Source organism: Thunnus albacares, chromosome 19 (assembly GCF_914725855.1).
Source record: "Thunnus albacares chromosome 19, fThuAlb1.1, whole genome shotgun sequence".
Taxonomy (NCBI): Eukaryota; Metazoa; Chordata; class Actinopteri; order Scombriformes; family Scombridae; genus Thunnus; species Thunnus albacares.
In genome coordinates, this window is record NC_058124.1 from 5268125 (window position 1) to 5292105 (window position 23981).

At 38.5% G+C, this 23981-nt stretch overlaps 1 protein-coding gene across 7 annotated transcripts in view; it reads left to right on the top strand.

Moving 5' to 3' along the window:
* The window catches only part of trappc9 (trafficking protein particle complex subunit 9), a 213591-nt gene that overhangs the window by 39797 nt on the left and 149813 nt on the right, over positions 1 to 23981 (top strand). For all 7 annotated transcript variants that reach the window (XM_044335377.1, XM_044335380.1, XM_044335382.1 and 4 more), the window contains 4 exons: positions 2873 to 2958; positions 8575 to 8701; positions 8893 to 9025; positions 12695 to 12858. In XM_044335377.1, the coding sequence (XP_044191312.1) occupies positions 2873 to 2958; positions 8575 to 8701; positions 8893 to 9025; positions 12695 to 12858 (510 nt within the window). The remainder of the gene's footprint in view (positions 1 to 2872; positions 2959 to 8574; positions 8702 to 8892; positions 9026 to 12694; positions 12859 to 23981) is intronic.

The window sequence follows — 23981 nt, forward strand, 5'->3', positions numbered from 1 at the left end:
ATTCCATTTCTGCCAAGTCTGTTCTGCTAGATGTCACTAAATTCTACAGACTGCACCTTTAAGCTTTTAAACTCACAGACTTACTACTCAAAGTGGACTTCCTGGATCATATTTCATCTTCTTACTGGTACTTTAAACATTTCAGGTAATCTCATTGAGGTTAAGATCTCTTTTACGATAGACCTGAGTACAGCAGAGAGAAAGAAAACAGGACACCCCATGCCTGCTTGGCCTTGAGCACACATACATCACATATGTGTCCAGTCCCCATGGTTCCAGTTGTCTTCTCCTGCCAATTGGATGGTTCTTGCATTAGGAGAAATCTCTCATTACTTAGACAAAATAATCTTACATAGACTCGAGGTTTACATTGTGGCCTTTTTTGTGGCTTTCAGCGGCATCTCACAGTCTTCCTCAGCGGATAGAGTTTGAGCTGTTCTCATAATTAATGACATCATTACATATGACACCATGTCTCCTGAGCTTGAGTCAAGATCATTTAGTCAAACTACTATTTCTAAGATCAAGATTATACTTTCACATTCAATCTCTCACTACTCTGTAACATTCAGGCAACCCATGTGTCCCTGGTTTTAGCCTCATTCAGGAAAATAGTAATGTATTTTTGTATGGGCTATTTTATTGAATTCTTCCTTATATATTATTAACTAAATATCCTCCATAAATGTGTCTCCATCTGGGGCGCTAACGACTCATAATTTCAGACAAGTGCCATAGCTCGGTCTTGGTTATGTTAAAATGCATTCCCTCCTGCTCTGGGGTCGCTTCATTTCACATGCATGGTTTTTACTCCAATGCCCAGACATAGTGTGCATGTATTATTCAGGATGAAAGATGAATGTTGCTGATAGTTTTACAGAATATTTCTCCGTAGGATGCAGTAACATCAGTAAACATCTTCAGTTCTGTCTGTGGTCAATAAAAGAGGATTTTTAAAGCAAATGAAAGACAGTCTGACAAAATAATTTGCCCTTAAAGGAACCAAATACAAACACAATGTTTAACTAACCATGCAGCCAGGCATCATTATTGCTTTGTATGATGAAGTTTCAAAGAGCTGAAGCCTTTGGACATCAGTGCAGAATCTCAATGGCCACTTGAGGAGTTAGGACTGAGGCAATACAGATAAGATGGCAGCAATCCACTTTGTTTTTCTGTTTTCTGAGGTGTATTTCACACTTAATTGGCTGGCTATGAGAGCATGCCTGTGAGCCAGACCCGGGGTTGTGTGGGACTTTCCAGACATTCATATTATAGATGTCTTTCTTTTGACTGACTTAATTTCCCAAGGTGCATGGCTGGAGTTTGCCTTCCATAAATCCCTTTTCCTGCCAGGGTCTGAGCTAGGATTTTCACCCCCTCTTTTGCAAGACTATTTTCAGCAATGGACTCTCCAAACGGACTAGAATATGTTACATTTCAAAATGGAGATGGGTATGACTACAGTGGGACTAAAGTAGCTCCTCAATCTTAAAAACCCTTTCAATATCTCATTCAGGAGTGATGGATACTGCAATGCAGAGCTGTAATCTCTCTCTCTCTTCCTTTTTAAAGAAGCGTAAGACTAGGAAGTTTCTTAAATCCAAGTTTTTTTCTCTCAGGCAACCAATGACTGCAGCTTTCCTCATAATATTTCCTTAATATTTGGGCCTTAGAAAATCTGCTTGAATATAGCACTCATAACTGCCTTTTACCTTGTGTGAATTAACAGTCATTGCTTCCAGTTGGTGGGTTAAGGTCAGGGCCAGTCCAGTTTTTCCACACCAAACTTGAAAAAATTTCTTTATGGACCTTGCTTTGTGATATTTGCCACAGGGTTGGATGTAAACTGTTGAAAAAAATATGATAAATACAAAATGTAAGATTTCCAGTAACTTGTACTAAGAAGGAGCATAACCTAAAACATGAAAAGCAGTGCCAGACCAAAGTTCACAGTATGTTGACTTGGGTGTCCAAAGGAAAACTACATGTTATTACAACTTGGGATTTATTTTCACAACTGGGACATCAGTTCTATCAGTTATAATATTGTTCTCACCAAAGTAATTGGTGAGATCTCAAAATGTGATATCTTTCCCAAAAAAGGCCAACAGGGCAACCAACATGTGTTGTGACTGTCAGAAAACAAACCCCCTGCCAGTCAAAATTATTGGGAAGAGACAACAAAGTGCAATCCAAACTGTCCATTGTAAACATCCAGCACAGTTCACAGACTGATATCCAGCTTCACTTTTTACCTTCTGTACTTGGCATAGTTGTGTGCACTCACGGTTTCTTTGGGCATTGTGTTTGTCCAAGATCTCAGCTGGTCTGTTTTTAATAAGCCAAAATTTTCTTTTAAAGGGAAAAGTCTGATTAATAAAAGTGATGTCACTGTCCGTTGAACCTAAAGTCTAAATGTTTGAGAATGAAAAAAACCTGTGGCTGTGGAATTAGAAAGAAGTGAAGTCACTGGACCTCTGTAGCCTGCTCCTCATCTCTACTGGGGGCTAGCAGCACCAGGCTGCATTAGCTGCCACTAGCATAAAACACCCAAATCTGCACAGTAGAGTGAATTTAGTCGAGTTGCATTGTGGAGAATGTAGGTGCCCAGTTTTGACAAGGATGACACCCCAAACCAAAAAAAGCATGTGTCCACATACCCTTCGCTATATAGTGTGATGTCTGAATCAGCTCACAACCATTCACATTTGAATTCAACAAATGTAATAAGTTGGTTCTTTGGCCTTTACTGACTCTTTGAGCTTTAATAGCACTGTATCCTAATGATGTATTTCCCCTTAGCTAATTAATAACAAATGGAATTTAATACCAACAGCATCTTATTCTAACGTATGTTTTCTTTTTCTAGACTTCCAGTGGGTTCAAGGAGATGTTTGTGAGGTGCAGCTCATGGTCTACAACCCCATGCCCTATGAACTTCGAGTGGAGAACATGGTTAGTGAAATTTATGACACCATGGGGCAGCTGTGGCTCAGGAGGTAGAGCGGGTTGTCCACTAATCGGTCAGAAGATCGGCGGTTAGATTCCCGGCCCTTGTACCCATTCAGCGTATGAATGTGTGTGTGTGTGTGTGTGAATGTGACTCGTAGTGTAAAAAGCGCTTTGAGCGGAATATCTGTCCACTGCTTTGTGAAAACAGGAGGTTGCTCACATGGTCTCTGCAGTAGTAATACCGTCCCTCTGCACCCACCTAAGAACTGCAACAGTGCAAGTGATAATGCTTTGTGGTTATCCTTGATAGCCCAATTAAGGTCCCTTAAAAGCTTTTCTGACAGTTTAGTACCATAATGATTGTATGGGATGGTGAGAACAAACTCTTCTCACACCTGACAGTAAGAAAGCATCAGTAGAGAGAGGCACACCCCCCTCTGGTGCTATTACTTTTATGGTTTCGCACACCCTCCTGTCAGACCAGATAGGTTCTATATTGAGGTAAGCACAAGACCATTCACTCTACTTTTCTGTGCAAAATAAAGTTTGAAAAGAGCCATTAGACATCAGGGAGTATTTTAATTGCATTGTTTAATAGCTACTTGGTGACTGCAGCTTTGTAAGTTCAGAACATTTCCTTATTAAAAGACCTCCAATTGTAGTGCAGAGCTGCACTTCTGCGACATCCATCTCTAATTTATGTACTTTGTCACTCCCTTCTCTCTCCTTTTCAAACGCACACACACACACACACTAGTTGAGTCACTTTATCAGGTTCAAGGGTGCAAAAGATTACCAAATAAATTGCTTTTCTTTCTGCTCACTGCTGTGTCTGTTTATGAATGCAGTGATGTGGGACAACCTTGAAATGCAAATCAATCATCAGGCTCAATAAAAGGCCAGCAGGGAGAAGCCTACTCTCAGCTGCTAGATATCAGTGGCACACCAGGATCGCACGCAGTGTATTACCTGTCAAAAGTGATGTTGCCTTTAATTATTGGGAAAGTCGAGAACAAATTGCTGTGAAAGTTTTGTGGCAGAGTGTGAACGGAGACAGTGGCCTCTTAATTGTGGCGGAGAGGATGCCAAATGGACTTGGACAGGTCTTGCTGGTTGATTTAGCCGCCCTGCATCGTCTGATAACGGCACATGCTGTGATAGATGCAGGAAATGCAGACGAGCTCCAGTTAGGAACATCTGGAAAGTGTTTAAACTGGAGGAGTAATCACCAGCTGGTCGTCTCTGTGTGTGCATTTGTGTGTGTTAAAGCTAAAGTGAGCCAAGTTTTGTGTCTGATAAATGTCATCTCTCCAAATCACAAACTGTGAAAGCAACTGAGAACAGTTCAATCCTACAAATATACTACAGATCACCTTATATATTGAGATGAAATTATTTGTTACGGCCTATTCTTATTCTATTAGAAAGAATGATTCAGAACTTAAAAGCAAATTACAAAGTGTCTTCAAGAAAGCAGCCAGTGATTTTTCTGTTAAGTGGAAGCTGGACTCACTTACGTTAGATTTTTTGGACTTTCCAGTCACTTTGATATACATTTGTAAAGTCTTTGGTTGTAAACCTGCCTGCTGTTGGGAGTTGAAAGAAATGCTCAAATTACTAATTGATTAGTCGGTCAACAGAAAAGTCTTTAACCAAATATTTGATGATCAATGAATTATTTAAGTCATATATATAAATATATATATATATATATATATATAAATATTTGCTTGTTCTACCTTATCAAATGTGATGATTTGCTGAAAATATTGTTTTAAATTAAATATCTTTGGGTTTTGGACAAGCAAAGTCTACTCTGGCCTTAGGAACTTTCAACTGGCTTTTTTTCTTTTTACTAATTTATGACATTTATAAACTACTATAAATGATCAATAGCATGATGAGCATCACTGGGCTGAAGCTGCAATTTTTTGCCGTAGTGGCTACAGTCACATTGTGATGTCATGTGATGTTCTCAGGTATAAAAAGGCCTTTCCTCCACAAAATCATTACAAAAGAAACAATTGAAGAACTTTTTCTGAATGTCTCAAACACTCCACACAATTTGAGCCATTAGTTTCCAAAAGAGATAAAATAAAGAGCCAAAACAAATTCAGGAAAAAAGGCAGCACTCCAGTGGCTGCAAAAACAGACAAACACCTCATGTTTTGATCATTAGTACATTTTGTCTAAAAAAAAAAAATAATGGAATCACAAACGGACTGCTAACACATCTTGGTGTGAAGCCTTCATAAGGAGTGTAAGCAGTTTTGTCAGTACATTAGTTTCAAATAAAATTCAGCAAAGTGATAAAGGCACGATGTGATTCTTTTGCTTCTTTTTACCTATTTAGTACCACCTTTTCCTGAATTTGTTTTGGAGAAATAAACACATTGCAGTCCTTTTCCCTCATATGAAGTCATGAAGAGCCATATCAGTTTATTGTTTTTTGGATGCATGGTCCATGGGCCCAAAAGTGCTGAAGCCTGAACAACTTTTTTGATGTATGTGCTCTGTGGGTAATTTTCATTACAATAATGGGGGCACCATCTTGGAACACAGTATTCAGGTCTCTTAACACATTCATGGATACAGCTCAAATGACTGTTTAAGTTCAAAGAGTTACTTCTCACAATATTTGGAACTGCCAGTTTGCAAAGTTGCTGCGAAGCGAAACAATCAAACAGACAGGGTCAAATATAGTGACGAGGACGCCATTAACTCCTCCCACCTACAGGTGAATTGATCAGGTCACAGATGGAGGCTGGGGCCCTTCACAGCTCCACGGCAGCTGGGAACTTCAGGTGGTGTAGTAGAGTCATGCAGATAGAGACAGGCAGGGTGACGCAAGCTGCCAAGAGCTCCTCTGCAACCCAGACAAAGTGACTGCTGTTAGACCCAAGCAACCATCTATCCACCGAACATAAACCAGCCAACAGAAACACACTGTGAAACAAACACTCACATAAGGTTACTTTTCCATCTTCCGTCACCAAGGTGACCCTGTAGTTTGGCAAGACAAGCCCTCCTTCTAAGTCACCACACGACTTCAGTGCTAATACCCAGCTTTGCTTTGTGCTTTATTGATTTTATATTAAAGTGGCACTTTTTACCCCAACCCTTTCATTTTCAGAGGGATCACCAACAGATGCTTCAGTCAATTCTACCCACAAACAAATTAGAGATATTTATTTGCTTTTTCTAAAATAAGAAACTGCTAAACTTGCATTTTCATATTTCACAAGTAGTATTGAAATTTTGAGCCAAACTAAATTAAAAAAAAATGATAAGTGAAATTACTATCCTGGAAACCTTTGTTTATGTTGTTTGGCACTCTCTGCATGACTTTATTCAGATATACAGTCACAGTATGTGCCAGTGCAAACACAGAAATAATCATAGATATTAATAGTACCATTATTGTATCATACCATTCTTCAAGGCAAAACAAAAGGTTAACTGCATACGGTCATTGTTGTAGAATGAAGTCAATGCACACCAGCTCAAACAATACAATTCACTTTGCACATGCTCTAATCGTTATTGTTAGTGAAACAGGCTAATTAACCTTTTCAAGACTGAATGCAAATGAACTATTTCCGATAGGTTAACAGTGATATTTCTGCCATCCAATAAAGGTGTATAATCTCCAGAAGTGAAAGCAAGGAGAGTTTAAATCACAGCCGTGGCACCTCAGAGGCTCAGCTCTTCAGCAGCCTTCTCTCTAGTGAGGTAGTGTCTGCTGTTAGGGATTGATGCAGTCATTACGTCACCTCAGTCTGCCTCATGCAACCAGGCAGTGTGTACTTTGAATGTAAATACAGTCAGTCAGAGGGGGCATGGTTACGCTTTCAATGGAAACTTTAAAGCCACTTTAGTGGCTGGTAAGAAAAGGCTTTGAATCTGCTAATGAATCTTAGGTGACCTGACCTGTTTTTGTTACTGTAGCCAATTTGACAACTATAGTCTGTGTATTTCAGCTGTATTCACTGATAAACATTGTTTTTATCATAAAATACTGAGGTCCTGCAGTTGATGTCACAGGCTTTAACAGCCGGCAAACATGCTATTCTCGGTTTTGCTGACATGTAAATGTGCCAGTAGTGACCGCTGAGTCAGCTAGATTTATATGAAATAGTCTTGTCAAAGTAGATTTCCACTGTGCCAAACACACATGAAAAAAACAAAACAAAAACTGCATGAATAGAAGTACTGAATCCAGAGTTAAATCATTCCTCTCAATAAACATAACAGAAATGTACAGTGGAGGAGAAAACTAAGGAAGAGGAAGAGATCATTGGTTCGGTTGAGTTTTGTGGTGATCATTTTATAAATAATGACCATGCTAGGCACAGCAAAGTCTGTTTGTTTGTTGGTCGGTCCACCACTTTGGCCCAGACTGAAATAATCACTTCATGGATTGCCATGAAATTTTGCATAAACATTCATGGTCACCAGGGGATGAAATCTAATGACTTTGATGATCCACTGACTTTTCCTCCAGCGAAAACTTTGACATACACCATTTGCACCCCTCTGGATGAATTGTAAAAACTTTCATTATCTTCTCACTTTTCATCCAGCTCCAACATCAGGTCACAATTTTAATTAATCCAATAACTTATGGCCAAATCCCTGTAAAACGAATGACATTCACATCAGCCTCAGCCGTAGTTTTTGTTAAATGTAATAAGCAAAAAAGTTTATTTATATGTAAACAGTGTCACAGCTCTTGTCAATACGATTTGTCTTTTGCTGTCCTTCGTGATGATAATAACACTGTACTGATTAAATACTGAGATCTCGGAGCGTTGTGACTACGTTAAGAAAAACAAACCTGTCTGTTTTTCTGGCTGTGTTCCCAGATCTCAGCAACTACTTTGGTCTATACAGTGTAATGAGTAACTGATAAATTGATGTTCAAAATCGCAAAAAATAAGACTCAAGTTGTAATAAAGTGGAATTATCCTCTGAAAATTCTTTTATATAAATGGTATTTCTGAGCTGATTTAAAGTCCCATCAAAAACTTTCATTGTGTTCAAAATTTTACTTTTGACGGCCAGTCCCTGACGTGGAATGGGCATGGGAATTAAGACCACTGAATTTGAAACCTCCCGGAGGGATCAGAAAATAAGTCCTGCAGGACATATTTTCTATCACTTCTCAGGCATGTATGGCTCAAGTGGCTTTTATATGGAGAACACCTGTCTCCTATAGAAACAGCCATCTCATGCTGATTACAGTGTAATCTTCAGGATATCATGGGTGGATTAAGATGAGGGATTATATAAAACAGTTGGAGAGAAACTTCACTCTGATCCCTTACCAGAGACTCAGGCAACTACACATCACTTTTATCAAAGGAGAATAGAGTCCATGTCAGCACGTCCGCATGGAGAGCACAAAGTTTGTTGTCAGTCTTTATTGATTTTGAAACAAAGCTGTTGCCAGTTAGTTTTTTTTTCTCTGGCATTTGACATTGTTTCTTTTTTTTTTTTTGCATTCTTTAACTTTCCTCCTTCCGGACTCGTGTGTCCTTTGTGTTTGTGCTTTGATGAAAGTTAGTTTTTTTTGCTTCTATGTTGATCACTTCCCATCCTGTTTTGCCTTGTATTCAGGGTTTGCTGACCTCTGGAGTTGAGTTTGAATCCCTGCCTGCTGCACTGTCCCTGCCTGCAGAGTCTGGCCTCTACCCCGTCACTCTGGTTGGTGTCCCACGAACAGCTGGCAACATCACTGTCAATGGTGAGTCCAGCTGAAAACTCAATTCAGCACCTAGATGTTGCACATCATAATGAGCTGGTCAAATTTGATGTAACATCTTTTATCACGTACACTGTAAAATCAGGAAAAAAAAAAGTTTTTAGCCTAGATCTTTACTTTAACGCAACATTCTCTCAGACTAAACATCTCTCCTGTTCTGCATTTGTTCTCAGGTTACCACACATCAGTGTTTGGTGTGACCAGTGATTGCCTGCTGGAGGGTCTGCCTGGTGTGAAGACTAGTGGCTGTTTGGTGGAGGTCATTCCCTCGCTTCCTCGTCTCCAGCTCAGCACATCACTACCACGGTTAGAAACTCTCTGCACCCCTACACTCACATCTCATCTGCATTAAAACAAGCAAAGATGTCATATTGATGGTTGTGATTATTCACTAAATGTACAGGTGTGAGTGTAACATACTGTATCACCAACACATTACATGACAGTCAAATGAACAGGGCTACAGATGTGTGCTTTTTGGATATGCCCACAATGTGTTTTGGTGAACTAGTTAATGAAGTTGTAAGTTTACTGTGCAATCAGTAAACTGTCCTGATATCAAATCACATTGGATTTAAAATCAGGCAGTGACTGTAAGGTTAAAGTCTTGACTTCAGCTTTAGTTTGAGGGTGTTTATATCCACATTAAATTAACAGTGCAAGAATTAAAGCTCTAAATAATGAAGATAAACCTGTCAGAATGATGTCAGAATAATTCATTTTTGGTTGCAAATTCTTTGCTTCCCTTTCCTTTTGGTTTAATTCAGGTCTTTAGTTATTGAAACACATGCTGAGTTGAACTGAGGTCAGGTGACTGACTGTGAAGTCAAGAACAATCCACAGTTTGGCCATAAAGATAATTTTTAAAAATGTCCAGTGCGTCCTACACTGTTCCCCCGCTATTTATGTGAACATCCTCAAACACCCTTAAAACTGAAAGTCAGCACTTTAACTTCATAGCCATTGTTTCATTTGAAATCCGTTGTGCTGGAGAACAGAGCCAACACAATGAAAAATGTGTCACTGTCCCTCTGCTCACAGACTGCACTGCACTTGGATAGTGTTCATAGTCGTTTCCTAACTTATAGCAAAAGGTAAATGTTCAACAGAGTCTATTGTGTATGATGCAGGATAAAGAACCTGTGTTTGCTTATTTATACTATGTCATGGTTAAATACAGTATTGCCTTTCACATAAGATCTATGTCTGCAAATGTAGTTGTGTGACAGAGTTGTGAAGTTTCAGTATCAATGTGTTTACTATAAAATGGTGTAACTGGAATAGAATGCCTCAGCACAGCAGTACAACAAGATTGGAGGTGCAATTTCCTGAGAGGTGCTAGATAAGAACAGGATACAAATACAACTACAAGAATAAATAAGTAAAAGAAAATAAACAAAACACTCTTGAAAATACACAATTCATATGTACACCTCAGATATAATGCACTGACTTACTCAGAAATTATGTTCAATTGTCTGTGATTATGGCCAAGTGGGCTAGCAGTCACAGTTAGTATTTACTACAGTTTCATAGTAATCATATATTCATTTTATTGTGACCCAGACTATGTAGTCTTCTAGTGACTGAGTATTAAATCTCTCGTTCATCCTTTCATACAGACTAGAAGTGTCACACCTAAATAAAACTCAGGTCAGGCCCAGGTTTGTGGACCCAACCTTTCATTCATTAAGCAGATTTTAACCTGACACTCTATCTATAGGTTATAAGTACCATTTGAAATATAGTTAAGAGGAGAGAGAAAGCCCAGATTCAGTGAAGCACATCTACAGTTAAATACAACCATAGGCGTTTTGTGAATCAATAAATTCCCTGGGGCAAAAAGTAATATATTCATGAAGAGCCCAAGCTCTAGTACAGTAACTTGAACAACTTATAATACACAACAAACCAAACACAAACAGTTAAATTGTTGGCTGCGTAACTCCATATTCGAACATACCGGTTGGTGGGAAACTTTGACCTGTGCTTTACAAAACTGATGATATTCTTACAACAGGGCAGTTTTTCTTCTGTCAGAAAGAGCTGCAGTCCTTGAAAACTCAAACATCAGCATAGCAGGTGAATTTGTGTTCACATTTACATCCTGTAAGGTGAAATACATTTTTTAACTCAGTGCAGGTATTGTAGAAAACATTAGAGGAGAAATGATGGGTTAAATTACTACTAGAAAATAAGAGGTAACGCACCATGTTGAAGTGCTGTAAATCATTCTGACAGCAGAGCTGCTGCAAAATCCGCTATTTAGGTCATCCCTGTAAGAACAGCACTTCAAAAGCTTTTGATGTGGAAAATCTTTTTATTCTCTGGTGTTGGAAGAGTAGTGTAGCATACACACGAGGCAAATAGAATAAAAATATAATATATGATCTACTGGGTCCTCTCACTGGGTCCACAGGTAGACCTTGAGCTTGACTTGACAGCTCTCATATCTTCTTGCCTCTAGCAGAAAATGCAGTACTTATCTTTTTCACATTACTAACATCAATGTTAAGCATTAGCTTCAATTATTCATAACATTTTTAAAGGCCCAGAATCTAGATCAATGCCTTCAGCTATTTTTCTTAAAACTGTTTTATTGTCAGAGTTTACAGGAAAGAAATATCTGCTATAATGTAAGCAATGTCTGTTGCTGGTATATTTGCAAAACCATTTAGATTTTTCAGTGTTTTGATTTTTAAAAGTTTCCATTACTATTGTATAATATCTTTCAAAATGCATTTGAGATGTCAGTGACAGTTTGAAAGGTTATCTCTGTGTTGATCTGCTGTCAGGCTCAGAAGACGTTGAGGCAGTTGTTGATTTCTGGCATTGTAATTCTAGCTGCATGCAGAAAATTTGTTGCCGTTTCAAAGTTACGATACTGAACATGTGCATGTATAATGAGGTATGATGAAGTTGTCGAGGACATCCACATTGATCTTTCATAATCTTTCATATTCCCTTTTGCTGCAGTATTTGCATTACTTTGCAAAAACAGATGCCAGCAGCTTTTCAAAACTCTAAACCTGTAAGCATCAGCTGCAGGTGTTTTACTTTTGACAGCTAATGGAAACACTGTCTTGTGACATGAATGACTGATATGTGGCCAGAAATGCAACAGGACACAAAGTTTGAATTGACAAAGAGCAGTGCAGCAGTTTAGTTTTGACTCAGTGTGGATTTACTCTCTAAAAGGCCATCATGTTTGCTGTTTTAGAGTCTAGTGTTCATTCTTTACTGTTTACTGTAGAACATGCCTATGTAAGTGTAATGTACAAAAGTTTGGACACACTTTCTCATTCAAGTGAATGGGAAGGTGTGTCTAAACTTTTGATTGGTAGTGTATACAGAGTCCTTTGACAATACTGTGAACAATCCACCTGACCATTCCTGACATATAGATTAAGACTTCAGATAAATTCTCATAGCCAATGTAAATCAAACTTTTCTCATTTATCCCAGGTCAGATTTAGCACTTTAACGTGTTAACAATTTAAAGTAGCCATGTTAGTTTGCACGTTAAACACTTAAACTATAGTTCAAACAAAGTTTGATGGCAAACCCCACTAATCATTGAAAGCAGTGCCAAGCTCTCAGCAGGACTCCCCACTGAAGGGAAAAAGCCATCAACAAATTCTAATTCAAGTTTCAGCAAATGAGAATCTAAAAAGCATTTATCATCTTCATCAAAACATGAGGGACAGGCTTTTAAACACACATCACACTCCACTGGTTGATTAATGCCTGTTCGTCAAAGCAGCAGCCATATCATGATAGAAGTATAATGGAACTGTTGGCATCATATTGAACCACATCATGTTGTACAACACCGTACATTAGTGCATCACATATTTTTATTCCTTGGCAAATATGTTGAATTTGTCTCAGAAGGAGCAATAAACACCTCCAGAGAATCTTAAGCATATTACACCTCCGAGGTAACAGTTATTCCTCTTCTTCATACCCACACAGGTCAGCTCACACACCTCAGCCCATGTCCAAAGAGGAGCTGTCCAGCAGTGTGTCTGTCCAGCTTTTCAACGGAGAGACCCAGCAGCTGACCATCACCTTAGAGAACATTGGATCTGAGGACATCGAGACTCTGGAGCTCACCTCTAAGATTGTCAGCACTAAAGGTTAGTAGCAAGCCAGAAAGATGACTAAAGCCATAACTGTTGGTTCTACTTCTTTTTTTTTTTAAAGTTCTGAATATCTCAGATGTCGATGACTAAAGTAACAGGAAGATGTGTCAGTACAGTATTGCAATGAAGAAAGGAGCGACTATATGTGGATTATTAGCATGTGTGGAAGGTGTGAAAACCTGCAAAAGTGAAACATTTCTAAAACAAACAATGATATATTGATAATACTGCTGTGCGTAGTATTTGCTATCAATGCTGTTTTTAGTCTTTTTGTATTTCATCATACACTGAGTTTGTGCTCTAGCCTCTTGCAGTCTATGAGTCTACAGTGCTACAGAGGTCACTCCCTGTTGTCTCTGGTTCTACATCTCTCGTGCCCCCGTGGCTTTCCACTCTGTGTTCCATCTCTTTGTTCAACACCTGCTCAGGTCCTCAGATCTCTGCAGTGTCTCTCATTATGTCTTGCCTTTTTTGTCTTTGTCTCACTGTGTGTGAAAAAAATCAGCTCCATTTTTAGAAACAGCCCGTACAAAGTTATGACGGTCTTCCCTGCAGGTGGCAAGTATCAGAATCGTAGCTGCTATTACTGTCTTTGCCTGTAGATGGCACTCATCAGCACGTCTGTGTCTGTAGGTATAAAGCCATGCTGTTGGATGATATTTGCTTGGCGTGGTTTCAGCTGCTTTACATTTTGAATAGTTGAACAATATGTTTGGAACTGTTGAGATAAAATAGGAGGCAAATTTCCCAAACATTGCAATCTGTTATTATACTCTATTATTGATGATGGGATAAATGAGACATCACTGGGGTTTTACGGAGTGCTTTGACAACTCGTGGTGTGTCTCTGCTGTGCTGCCTAGAGAGATAAACAGTCATTCAGTTACAAAATAAAATTATCCTAGCAGTTTGTTCAGCATACAGTTCTAAATACAGATATGTCATTATTTTCATACTGTATATTTACATTTTTGTCAATTTAAACATCAAGTAAAACCCAACCCCAAATATGTGCCAATTTTCATTGCTGATTGATATCAATATAGAAAGAAAAAATATTGGCTGATGTATATTTTCAACATAAACACACAACATAAAACACACACCTGTTTGATAAAAATTACTTTTAATTTAGTTATTAAAGAATTGATCAAATATGTGTTGAGCGAGACATTTTTCAGTTGAGAATAAATGTGTTGTTGCTCTCTTGTGGACAAACTATGTAATGGTGACACTGTTTCTAAATAACCTGAATGTATATTTGCCATTTTTGTGCTTCATTTCCTTATTATTTATTGCAGTGATTGATTGATTGATTGATGCAGTTACCAGGAGGTACATAGCAAGATTGCAGAGCAGCTAAGCTAGTCTGAAAATATAGAAACTATGATTAGATTTAAAAATATGTCCACTTATATATAACTAACACATCAGAGTTACTTTCAAATCAAATGAACATTTTATTAACATAATGGTTTATTTCAATGAAGGTATACTCAAGCTCATCTAATAGTGCTGTGGGAACCTTTGACTTATTGGATGACATATACACAGATACACATCTGTGATAAGGTAACACCAGCTGATAATTGGTCATAATTGAGAGTAACATTTCGTACTTAAGACTATTTGGTAATTTGTCTTATTGCAAGCAGCTCTGCTTTTGGAGTTTCCTCTCAAATTGGCCACTTTCGTAGAAGTCCAGTGTTTCTAATCGCATGTTACTCTATTTTCAAAAGCACCAAGGTGGATGTTTGGCTGTAAAATTATACCTTTGTGTTGGACACAGTTATCCTTGCAACCATACAGTAGCACATTGATTTTTTTAAGTTTCCTCTGCTTTATCCTTTTTTTCTGTCATTGTGTAGGAGAAACATGCAGGTGAAGAAGCAGTTTCTTTTCATGTCTCTTTTATGTCACTATATACCCACTCTTTCATCCAGTCTGAAACCCTTTTAACTAATGCTATTGACCTACAATTTTATAAAACAAACCTCAATGGACCATGCTGAGAAAATTGCACTGTATGTCCTCTGACTCGACCTTGGGAACACGGTAGATTCAGGATAAACCCAGGAAAAAATCTGCTTTTTTAAATCACGTCTTCTACCTGTGCTCTCAACAGGAGTTCAGTCACACAGGGATGAGCTGGCAGGCCAGTATATATAGAATTGATCTGACATTTCCAAACCGGCCCCAGGGCCCTGTGTTTCATTGGAGACAGACCACACTAACATATCCTCTGTTCAAGTGTTAACACTTATGGTCTTAAAAGGCAGCTTATGTCAAAAGTCTTACTTTTCACAGTTTTTATGCATTTCTTTTATATAACCACAAACAAATCTAGGACTCTGTATCGTGTATAGAGGAAGGGAAGTACTTTGATGATCAGCCCTGATGTAGATTTTACAGCTCAATGACAGTGTGCTGTATTGTATTTCTCTTGCTGACTGTGAACATCTGCACAGAAGCCCAGTCCAGCTCTTGCTCTAAGGTGGATAAGAATTAGCCTGTCAGTGGTAAATGGTACAGGACTCTAATTAAAATAGTATGAGATTTGAAGACACTCGTACAGCCGCTTACTGTCTACCTCTCCCTGCTTCTCACATACCCTTCTCCCTGCTGGCCCGACTCCAAGGTGCAGTGTAGTCTCTCTAGTTAACAAGAGTTCTCTTTGAAATGGAACTGTTGTTGTGGTTGTTGGAAATGATTTAGGTGCAAATATAGTTTTGCCCTCCAGAGAATGTTATTTTCAGAGTCGGATGAACAACCAAAAATAACTGACTTCTCAGTGCCTGAATGAGACACACACCAACTGTAGTTTCACATCACTCAAAGACTTTAAATTTGAATGAATGAACTTTTATAATTTGATATAACTTATAGAACTTTCCATAACTTCAGTTCTATACTTAGTTTAATTATTACAGATGATTGTATCAAGCCATAACAAATTGACTAATTGTAAATTAAATATTAAAAAACAAGAACAGTGGAAAAAATGTTCATTAAATACTCAAACACAATGGCTCAGTGATTTCAGAAATGTGGATAAAACGTCAATACATAACACAAGGATTAGATATGTTAAAGTTCAAGAACTGATAAATGTTTCAAATTTAATAAGAAGACAAAATAATGTAAGTAAAAGTGAGTAAATTGTTAAAATCCAGTTATAAATTAATGAAAGTACATTTCTGTCCTTTACCCTTAAGTTCTTACCCATTAAACTTTACAACCTTTAAAGCTTCAGGACTGGTTGCAAGTCGAAGGTCAAAAGGTCAAACTCACAAAAAATGGGAAAAAGTCATTTTCAGTTGTAGCAGATAAAACCTACAAAAAGAGAAACCACCAACAAAGCTTTTCTGTTACTTTATTGTTCAAAGGTATCCTGAATGAATCATCATCTTTGTCCTTGTTTTCAACTTCAGGCCTTCCAAGCTCTCTTCTTCTCCTGCTCAAATCCTTATCTTCTCCACTTCCAGACAATAGCTTCTTCTTCAGTTCTTTATATTCCTCTGTTTCTCCTTTTTTTTCTCATCCTCCTCACTGTGTCCTTGAGCAAAAGAGTGACCAGTATAGAAGCACTTTGTCTGTGAACCCTGAACTCTAAAATTCCTGATTTGTATGTACTGTTTTTTCATAATATTATAATATATGTTGTACCTACATGCAATAATTGGACGGGAGATATACCATCTCAACCCTGATCATTTCAACATTTCACTTTTTCTTTTTAACATTCTGATGCTTTTTGTGGTCTCTCCAAAGCTCACCCTTCATCCATGAATACAATTTTACATGAAAAAAGTCTGATTTTAACTAAAACAAGAAGAGCATCAGACAAAGTATTTAATACTGACCGTTGACATTTGGTCAGAACCCTATTGATATTTAACCCTTACTAATGAAGTCTGCGTTATGATGTATATTTATCAGAACATGCATAAAATCAAAAGAAGTTACTTTTACTGGTAAAGTTATTACTCAATGATTCAAATACTAGTAGAACACATGCGATATACAGTAAAGGAATATCCAATACAAAATAACTATTTTATTATCAAAATAAATGTTAAATCGTACATCATATGTACAGTGTGTATTAACACTTAAACATCAAAAAACTTTTGTCTTTGTCTCTCTGTTGTCCTTGAGGGCTCTTAGTCGAGGAGTCTGGAAGCTATGATAATGTTATCAGTACTCCAGCTATCTCTACCTTTGCAGTCAGACACTGCCTCCTGTACACATACAAACCAATCTTAAACATAGTCAAATACAATGGTTATTAATGCACATTTATCATGTAACACACATGCAAGGAAGAATAGGAAACAGCAGTGATTATTATAAAGTATGAACATTAGAACATGTGCATTGACTCAAGCATCAACAGTATTTCAGATCACTGTCTGTGTAGTTGTTTTAGTTGTCTTGATTACATTTTCCTTCTTATAATCCTGCCTGCTAGCTGTGCTGGGAATAACAGAGAACCTGTCAGTTTTCCAAGTTATCTCTGCTCATCTTCAGTCTCACTTTAAATAGTTTCATTAATGTTGGATGTATGAACAGCATTCAGGCAAATACAGTACCCTGCTTATTCTGCATTATTCTGTCTTAATTGCGGCAAAGTGACCACAGTCAAGATTCCCTCCTTTTCGCCACTCTGCCATTTCCCTGTCTGTGCTCCTGCAGCAGCCTTCATTACAGTACAAAGAAAGATCCCCTCTAAGCAATTAAGTACACCACATCTGAGCTGGGAGACCTTTGAAGGCCATTTTAATGTCACATCAGCTTCCGTCTGGACTCTGTCACAGGATGAATTTTTCAAATTCAATTTGTGTTTCACTTTGTTCTTAAAGGCTGTCTGTGATAGTGTTTGTTGTTGAAACTGTTGAAGTGTATTGAGTGATAACATATCCGGGATGCGCTTGTAACACAAAGATTATTTAAGAAATCACAATTTGGAAACATTTCACCTCAGACATGAGCAGCTCTTGTAATTGAGAATTTTATTTCTTTGCACAGATGGAACCTTTGGCTTAATAGAACAGAGTTATAAGCTCCTCTCTCAGCCAATGACTGATCCGAGTTGAGATTTTCCATGGCAGACAGTCTCACAATTCACATATTGGTTTTTTAAAGTCTCTCATTGAGATGTACAGTATTAGTTTAACCCCTTAAGTGTCAGTTGTCTCCAGAAAATAAGTTATTTTGACTTTTTCCAAACTTTGTTGTCCTGAAATTCCTCATTTTCTTCTCATTTTAAGTGTTTATATTCCACATTTATTCTTCAGCAGCCTATAGCTGGTAAGGGAAGCAATGGTAAAAAAAAAAAAAAAAAAAAAAAATCACGTGATCCACATGGCTCAGTTCTTTTAACAGTTTTGACTATTACTGTCTGTTCAGATGAGGTTATGAGATGGCAGGGTGTCATTTTCATGTTGCAAAGCCCTTATGTCTGACAGTGATTTAGGACTTTTAAAGTAAACTTTATTTTTTAAAATAATGTTAGAAATTTCAGGCTGGTAAAGGGTTCACTAAATAACATCTCAAAGGGAAGACAGCAGTAGTGAGGGTGTCTGTCTGAGGGGAGGTAGGAGAGGAAAAGGAAAAGCTTGTTATCTTGAAGGGATCTTATTGTCCCATGTAAAGCTGTATTTCTGTATTCATGCAGTTGTCATCATGGTGTGTTAAGTCTGTCTGTCAGAGCCGTTTCGTCTGGTCTGTTTTTGGATTTAAGCGAGACACAGAGCTACTCTGTTCATAACATGTTCTTACCAAGATCTACAGTAGCCAAAATCAAGATGTTGATCGTATTTCCACTGTGTTGCTTTACCTTGTAGTCATTAAGCAGAGTGTCCTCTGTTTTATGCTAATCAGCATGACCTCTGGGCATATACTAGTAGACGAGCTGCCTTTGAAATCACCTGTATATGTAGGCGATTGTTCCCAGTTTGTTCTCGGCTGATTTGTGAATTAGCACATACTGGAGTGTACTTGTTTCTGCACTGCAGCCATACTGCAGCTTGTGTTTTTTTTTTTTGTCTCTGTTAGGCAATACAAAAAGATGCTGTGTTCTAAGTTTTCATCATATTGAATAACAATAACAAGGTCTTCAAGTGTCTCCCTGTTGTTTGATGGAGTCTTTTGTAAAAAGCTTTAAAGTGTCAGAAAATGACAGTTCAGCCAAAGCACACATATCGCCTCAGAGGAGGAACCGCCTGGTGGGCTGCGTGATACAACCCGGCCCGCTAATTGCATTGCAGTGCAATTGATCATCCAGTTATTTTCTCTGTGTAACTTCATCTTTTTTTATTTCCATAACTTCTTAAGCCACTGCACTTCTAAGTAAAGTGCCTTAAATAAGACCAGTCCTTGAAGAAATTACAACATTTTAATGAGTATGTGTTTTTTAATCTGGTCAATCAAATTGTTACTGTTGTTATATCGTCTCATTCCATTAACAATGAGAAATCATCTACTTCAGAGGGTAACATTAAAAGGTGGTTTCTGGATGGATACAGCTCTACCTCAGGACCTTTTAGAAAAAAGCATGTGTAAGCATGGTCTGAAGTATTTGTAGTTGAGTTACGTTTGGTTGAAATTTGGAGACAGATCAAATTATAAACAACTACTAAATTGTTGAGGATGGTGCAATTAAATCCAGGATCTTTTTTTCTTTGGTGTAAAGATAGCAGAGATGCAGAAGTCCAGGTCACTTTGTAACATCATACAACCAACAAAACCAACACAATTACTAACATCATTATCAATAAAATTCCTCCAAGTCAACCGAACAAAGGACCTAAAGGAACAGATACCCATACTGGTAGTAAACCTTTCTTGGCAAGCACAAGCTGACAACACTAGCTCTAGTTCTATTCTAGTTCTATTCATCAGTTCTCTAAACCACCAAAAGTGGTATTTAAGATAGTCTATGAGTTGTACTGAGTATGCATCAGGTGCTTTCATTCTCATAGCTCATTCTGTTTTATAAATAGCAGTTTATGTGTGGGGAAATAGTGTATGCGTGGTTTTTGTGCACACACACACATTGTGTATACATCTGGGTCCTGGTTAGTCAGGTATAGGGGCAATTTTCATGTATGAGCTTCAGTGCTGTATCATTTTCTTCCAGTCACTGTGCACGATACATTCATTTTCTTCCTCCCTTAAAAATCGCTTCCACATAATAACATTCACGCCCCGGGTGCCTCAGTCATACATGCGCTGCAAGTTGCGACGCTATGTTTTTGTCTGCATGCTTGATCACTAAGCAGGAGATCATTGATGCAGTAACGATTGGGGCCATGGTGTCACACTGCAGCACCATGGTGACAGGCTGTACCATCATTGGTCATTATATTACCCCGTCCTCATCTGCCTGCTTCCGTAGTAACAACCCGGTCGCGGCTGTAGACAGGCCACAGTTGAGAGGGCCTCTCTGAAGCCTTCTGCATTCTCTCTCTCTCACTCTCTGAATGAATAAAAGATGAAGAGTCACAATAGGAAGACATCTGTGGCAAAACAAACAAAACATTACTCTTTCTGCCACAGCCACAGCCACAGCCACCTTCACATACGAGACAGGTCCTCGGCTCCTCCAAAAATAAATACTTATTTATGAAAACTTAATAGATAACAAAAACAAACCTCAATACAATAATCTATTATTGTATCATATTTAAATACGACTAAACATAAACCGAGTGGCCTCCGAATAGCATAAAGTAAGCCATCAGACCTTTATTCCTCGCTGCTTCCTCATTGCCTTCTGCGCATATAAACATCAATACGACTCAATTGTCCCCTAAAACATTTTTACGCACATTCATATCAAATGTCTCATAAGGACCAAACACCTTCCACTGCAAAGCCCATTAAAAAGGAAAAGAGAGGATTAATGTTGCCTGAGTGATTTGGTTACAATGAGCAGAGCTGGCTGTCAGCTGCCTGTGCAGTCCTTCTTTTTTATTTGATTCCATCAATTTTCTTTTGAGTGCTGTTAATGTGTGCTTCCATAGTGTTTCCTGATGTACAGTATAGCATGTTTCCCTTCCTATCTGTTTATCTATCTAATAACTTGAGCTAAGTTGAGGATATTTTTAACGCCGGTTTGTTATTCAGTCTTGCTAAAAAAAATCCTTTTATTAGTGCTGATTTCTCTCTGGAATGTTTTAGGAGATTGTAAACTTCCATTATGACATACACTTTACAAATGAGTTCCTGTGAATATCTGTGTATTTGAATTTTAAAGATTTTGTGAGGGAATGGCAAATTCAGCCACCAGCAATGTAAAACATCATCAGTATCCTGAGGAAACAGAAGTAGTAAGCTTTGTAAAGTTGGCAGATACTCTGTTGGGTAAATTGTGTGTCTATTTAGTGATGATCAAACAGTGTTAAACAGTGTTGCTGGCACTCCTGCTTATGAGGTTGGTTTTTCCTGAATAAACCAGCAATCTGCCCGGATTTTTCAAACTTTTACTTCTTTTTAAACTGACATTGCCAAATGAGGATGACAATGTCCTTTGGTCGGTTGGACCACCACTTTGTTCCAGACTGTATATCTCTAAAAATATGAATTGCTGTGATATTTTGTACAGACATTCATGATCCCCAGAGAAGGAATTGTAATTACTTTGGTGATCACCTGATCAAGTTCCACCAGCAGCTCAAAGTTTTGATATCTTACTTGATGGATTGACACAGAATTTTCAGGTTCCCGATGTTTCTAAATGACTTTGATGATCCCCGGACTTCTCCTTCATCACAACCATCAGGCTGACATTTTTATTTCAGAGTGAAATGTCTCAGTAACTAGTGGATGGATTACCATGAAATTTGCTACAGATGTTTAAAGGCATACTATGTAGGATTTTCCTTAAAAACAACGTGTAGACTCATACAAAAATAATCCTAATCGATCATCACTTATGACCCACTAGAAGTGTGTGGCGGTGCATGTATCTGCAGAGACTCTGCCCTCTGCCTGTATTTTCTTACGATTTTGCTGTGTTTGGGACACTTCTGGACAACAACTTTTGGGCAGTGGGCGTGTGGCCCTCAGCCAATATCAGCAAGCAGGTGTGAGGTCAGGACTCGTAGCATAGCAACTAGTTTACATGGCTGTCCCCCGTCTCTCTCCTCTGCTCCGCTTATGCCCTCTGTCTTTGTGTCATGGATGTATAAAGAGCTGCAGGTCTGTGCGTCTGCTTGAGCGAGGGCGCGGCTGAGCTACACACACGCAGAGCAGAGAGGCCACAGTAGACAGGATTAAGCTCTGCATTCACACAACATCTGGCAACGAAGCACCTTCCTGCAGGGTTGGACGGAGGTTTTCGGAGGTTCGGGTGTGTTTATTTTGCTTTAGAATGTAACAGCCGTGAAACAATCAGAAGACAATGTTTTATTTTTCTGGTTACCCCCGCTCCCTCTATTCATTCACTCTCTAGCTCGTTCGAGCACCGCTGCTTGCTCTCTCTCTCGCGCTAGCTCGTTGAGCCGGGGAGGAGGGGCCGACTTTGTCGTGTGTTCACAAACACTGACAAATCCTGCATAGTTTACCTTTAATATTACTAATATATATTGAATATTAGATCAAATTGCAATTGATACAATACTTTGGTTTATGACTAGTTACCTGAAAAACCTATGTGTTCCAGACTAAGAGCCAAATGATGAGCACAGTCAACATGGCGTCATAAACATCAGCATGTTAACACTGTCCATGTTAGCATGCAAATGTTAGCATTCAGCTTAAAGCACTGACACAAGTACAGCCTCGCAGACCGGCCATTGTAGCTTCAGCCCTGAGCTGGATCAGTCAGATGCTGACATATGCCATCATGCATTCAGTTTAGTTACTAAATTAAGGGCTAAATCACTGCCGTCTCTCATTAAATATACGGCCTTTGCTTTGTGATGCAGCGCCTCTGCTCGTTTTCTCTGAAAGTTAATGTTGTATTTTATTAAAGTGTAATAATTTCTTCTGAATAAGTGGAGGCTGCCTTCCTTTCATACCAGGCAGCAGGCCTGTACTATAATATATTGTGGGGAACCCTGTATAGTGAAGAACACAAATAAACCACCAACAAAATTATTTTCTGTTGCTTAAAAAGAAGGCACGTATCTGTTATGTTATATATATTGCATATCAAATCTTGACAATTGACACTTAAATCTGTTAATGTGATTGTAGTGTAAATATTTTCCATGGCCTGCTTTGCTTATATGTCTTGTTTGTGAATCTTATTTGGTTGTTTGAGGGTGTGACAGTGTAGGGAATAGATATCCCAGATGTTTCTCTTTAGTGTTGAGTCCTCCTTTAGGCTGATTCGTGCCTGCTGTTGACACTGTATTGATCGCGTCAATTGGATACACCCAAAGCCCCTTGTTCCCTAATTACCTTTCGACTTTATGTTAAATAGGATGTACAGTGGCTCCTGAATTTTTAATCTCAGTATTATTTGTAGAATTTCAGCTATTAACAGTCACACAGTACCTCATGCAATTTCTCTATTGCTTGATTGCTCCGTGATTCTAATTATGCCCTTCTAGTCTCCATTTTTCCTGATTGGTGCCTGTTGTACATACCTCGATCCACTGCAGTGCCCCTACACCTATTTTAACTAGGGAGGGACATTACTGAGAGAGAGAGAGAAAAGCAGAAAAGCCTGAGAGGATGAAAATCTGAAAACCTAGTGTCCGGAACCTAAGTGTTCCGGACAGTGTATGAAATAGAGGTTGTTTCATGTCTTTTCTGAAGCAGCAGCGATGTGATCTCTATATTGTACTTTTCAGGAACAGGATGTGCCTGGTTAATACTTCAAATTAGGCCCGGAAGATTTCCGGACATTCAGAGTGGCTCCCATTTCTCGTGACTCATAGTTTAGTGGAACGATAATATCGTCATCCACAATCTCAGCTGTCTCACCTGTTGAATTACAAGGCCTGGTGTTGCATATTCAAGTGAACGACTTGTTTTTTTTTTTATCGTCCCAATCCCATTTCCTTTAAATCATTTCCCCACCACCTCACTCTCTGTTCCCCTGCTCTTTTTTTCCTCTCTCTTAATTCACTGAAAGGAGCTCTGAGTTTATGAATATTTAAAGT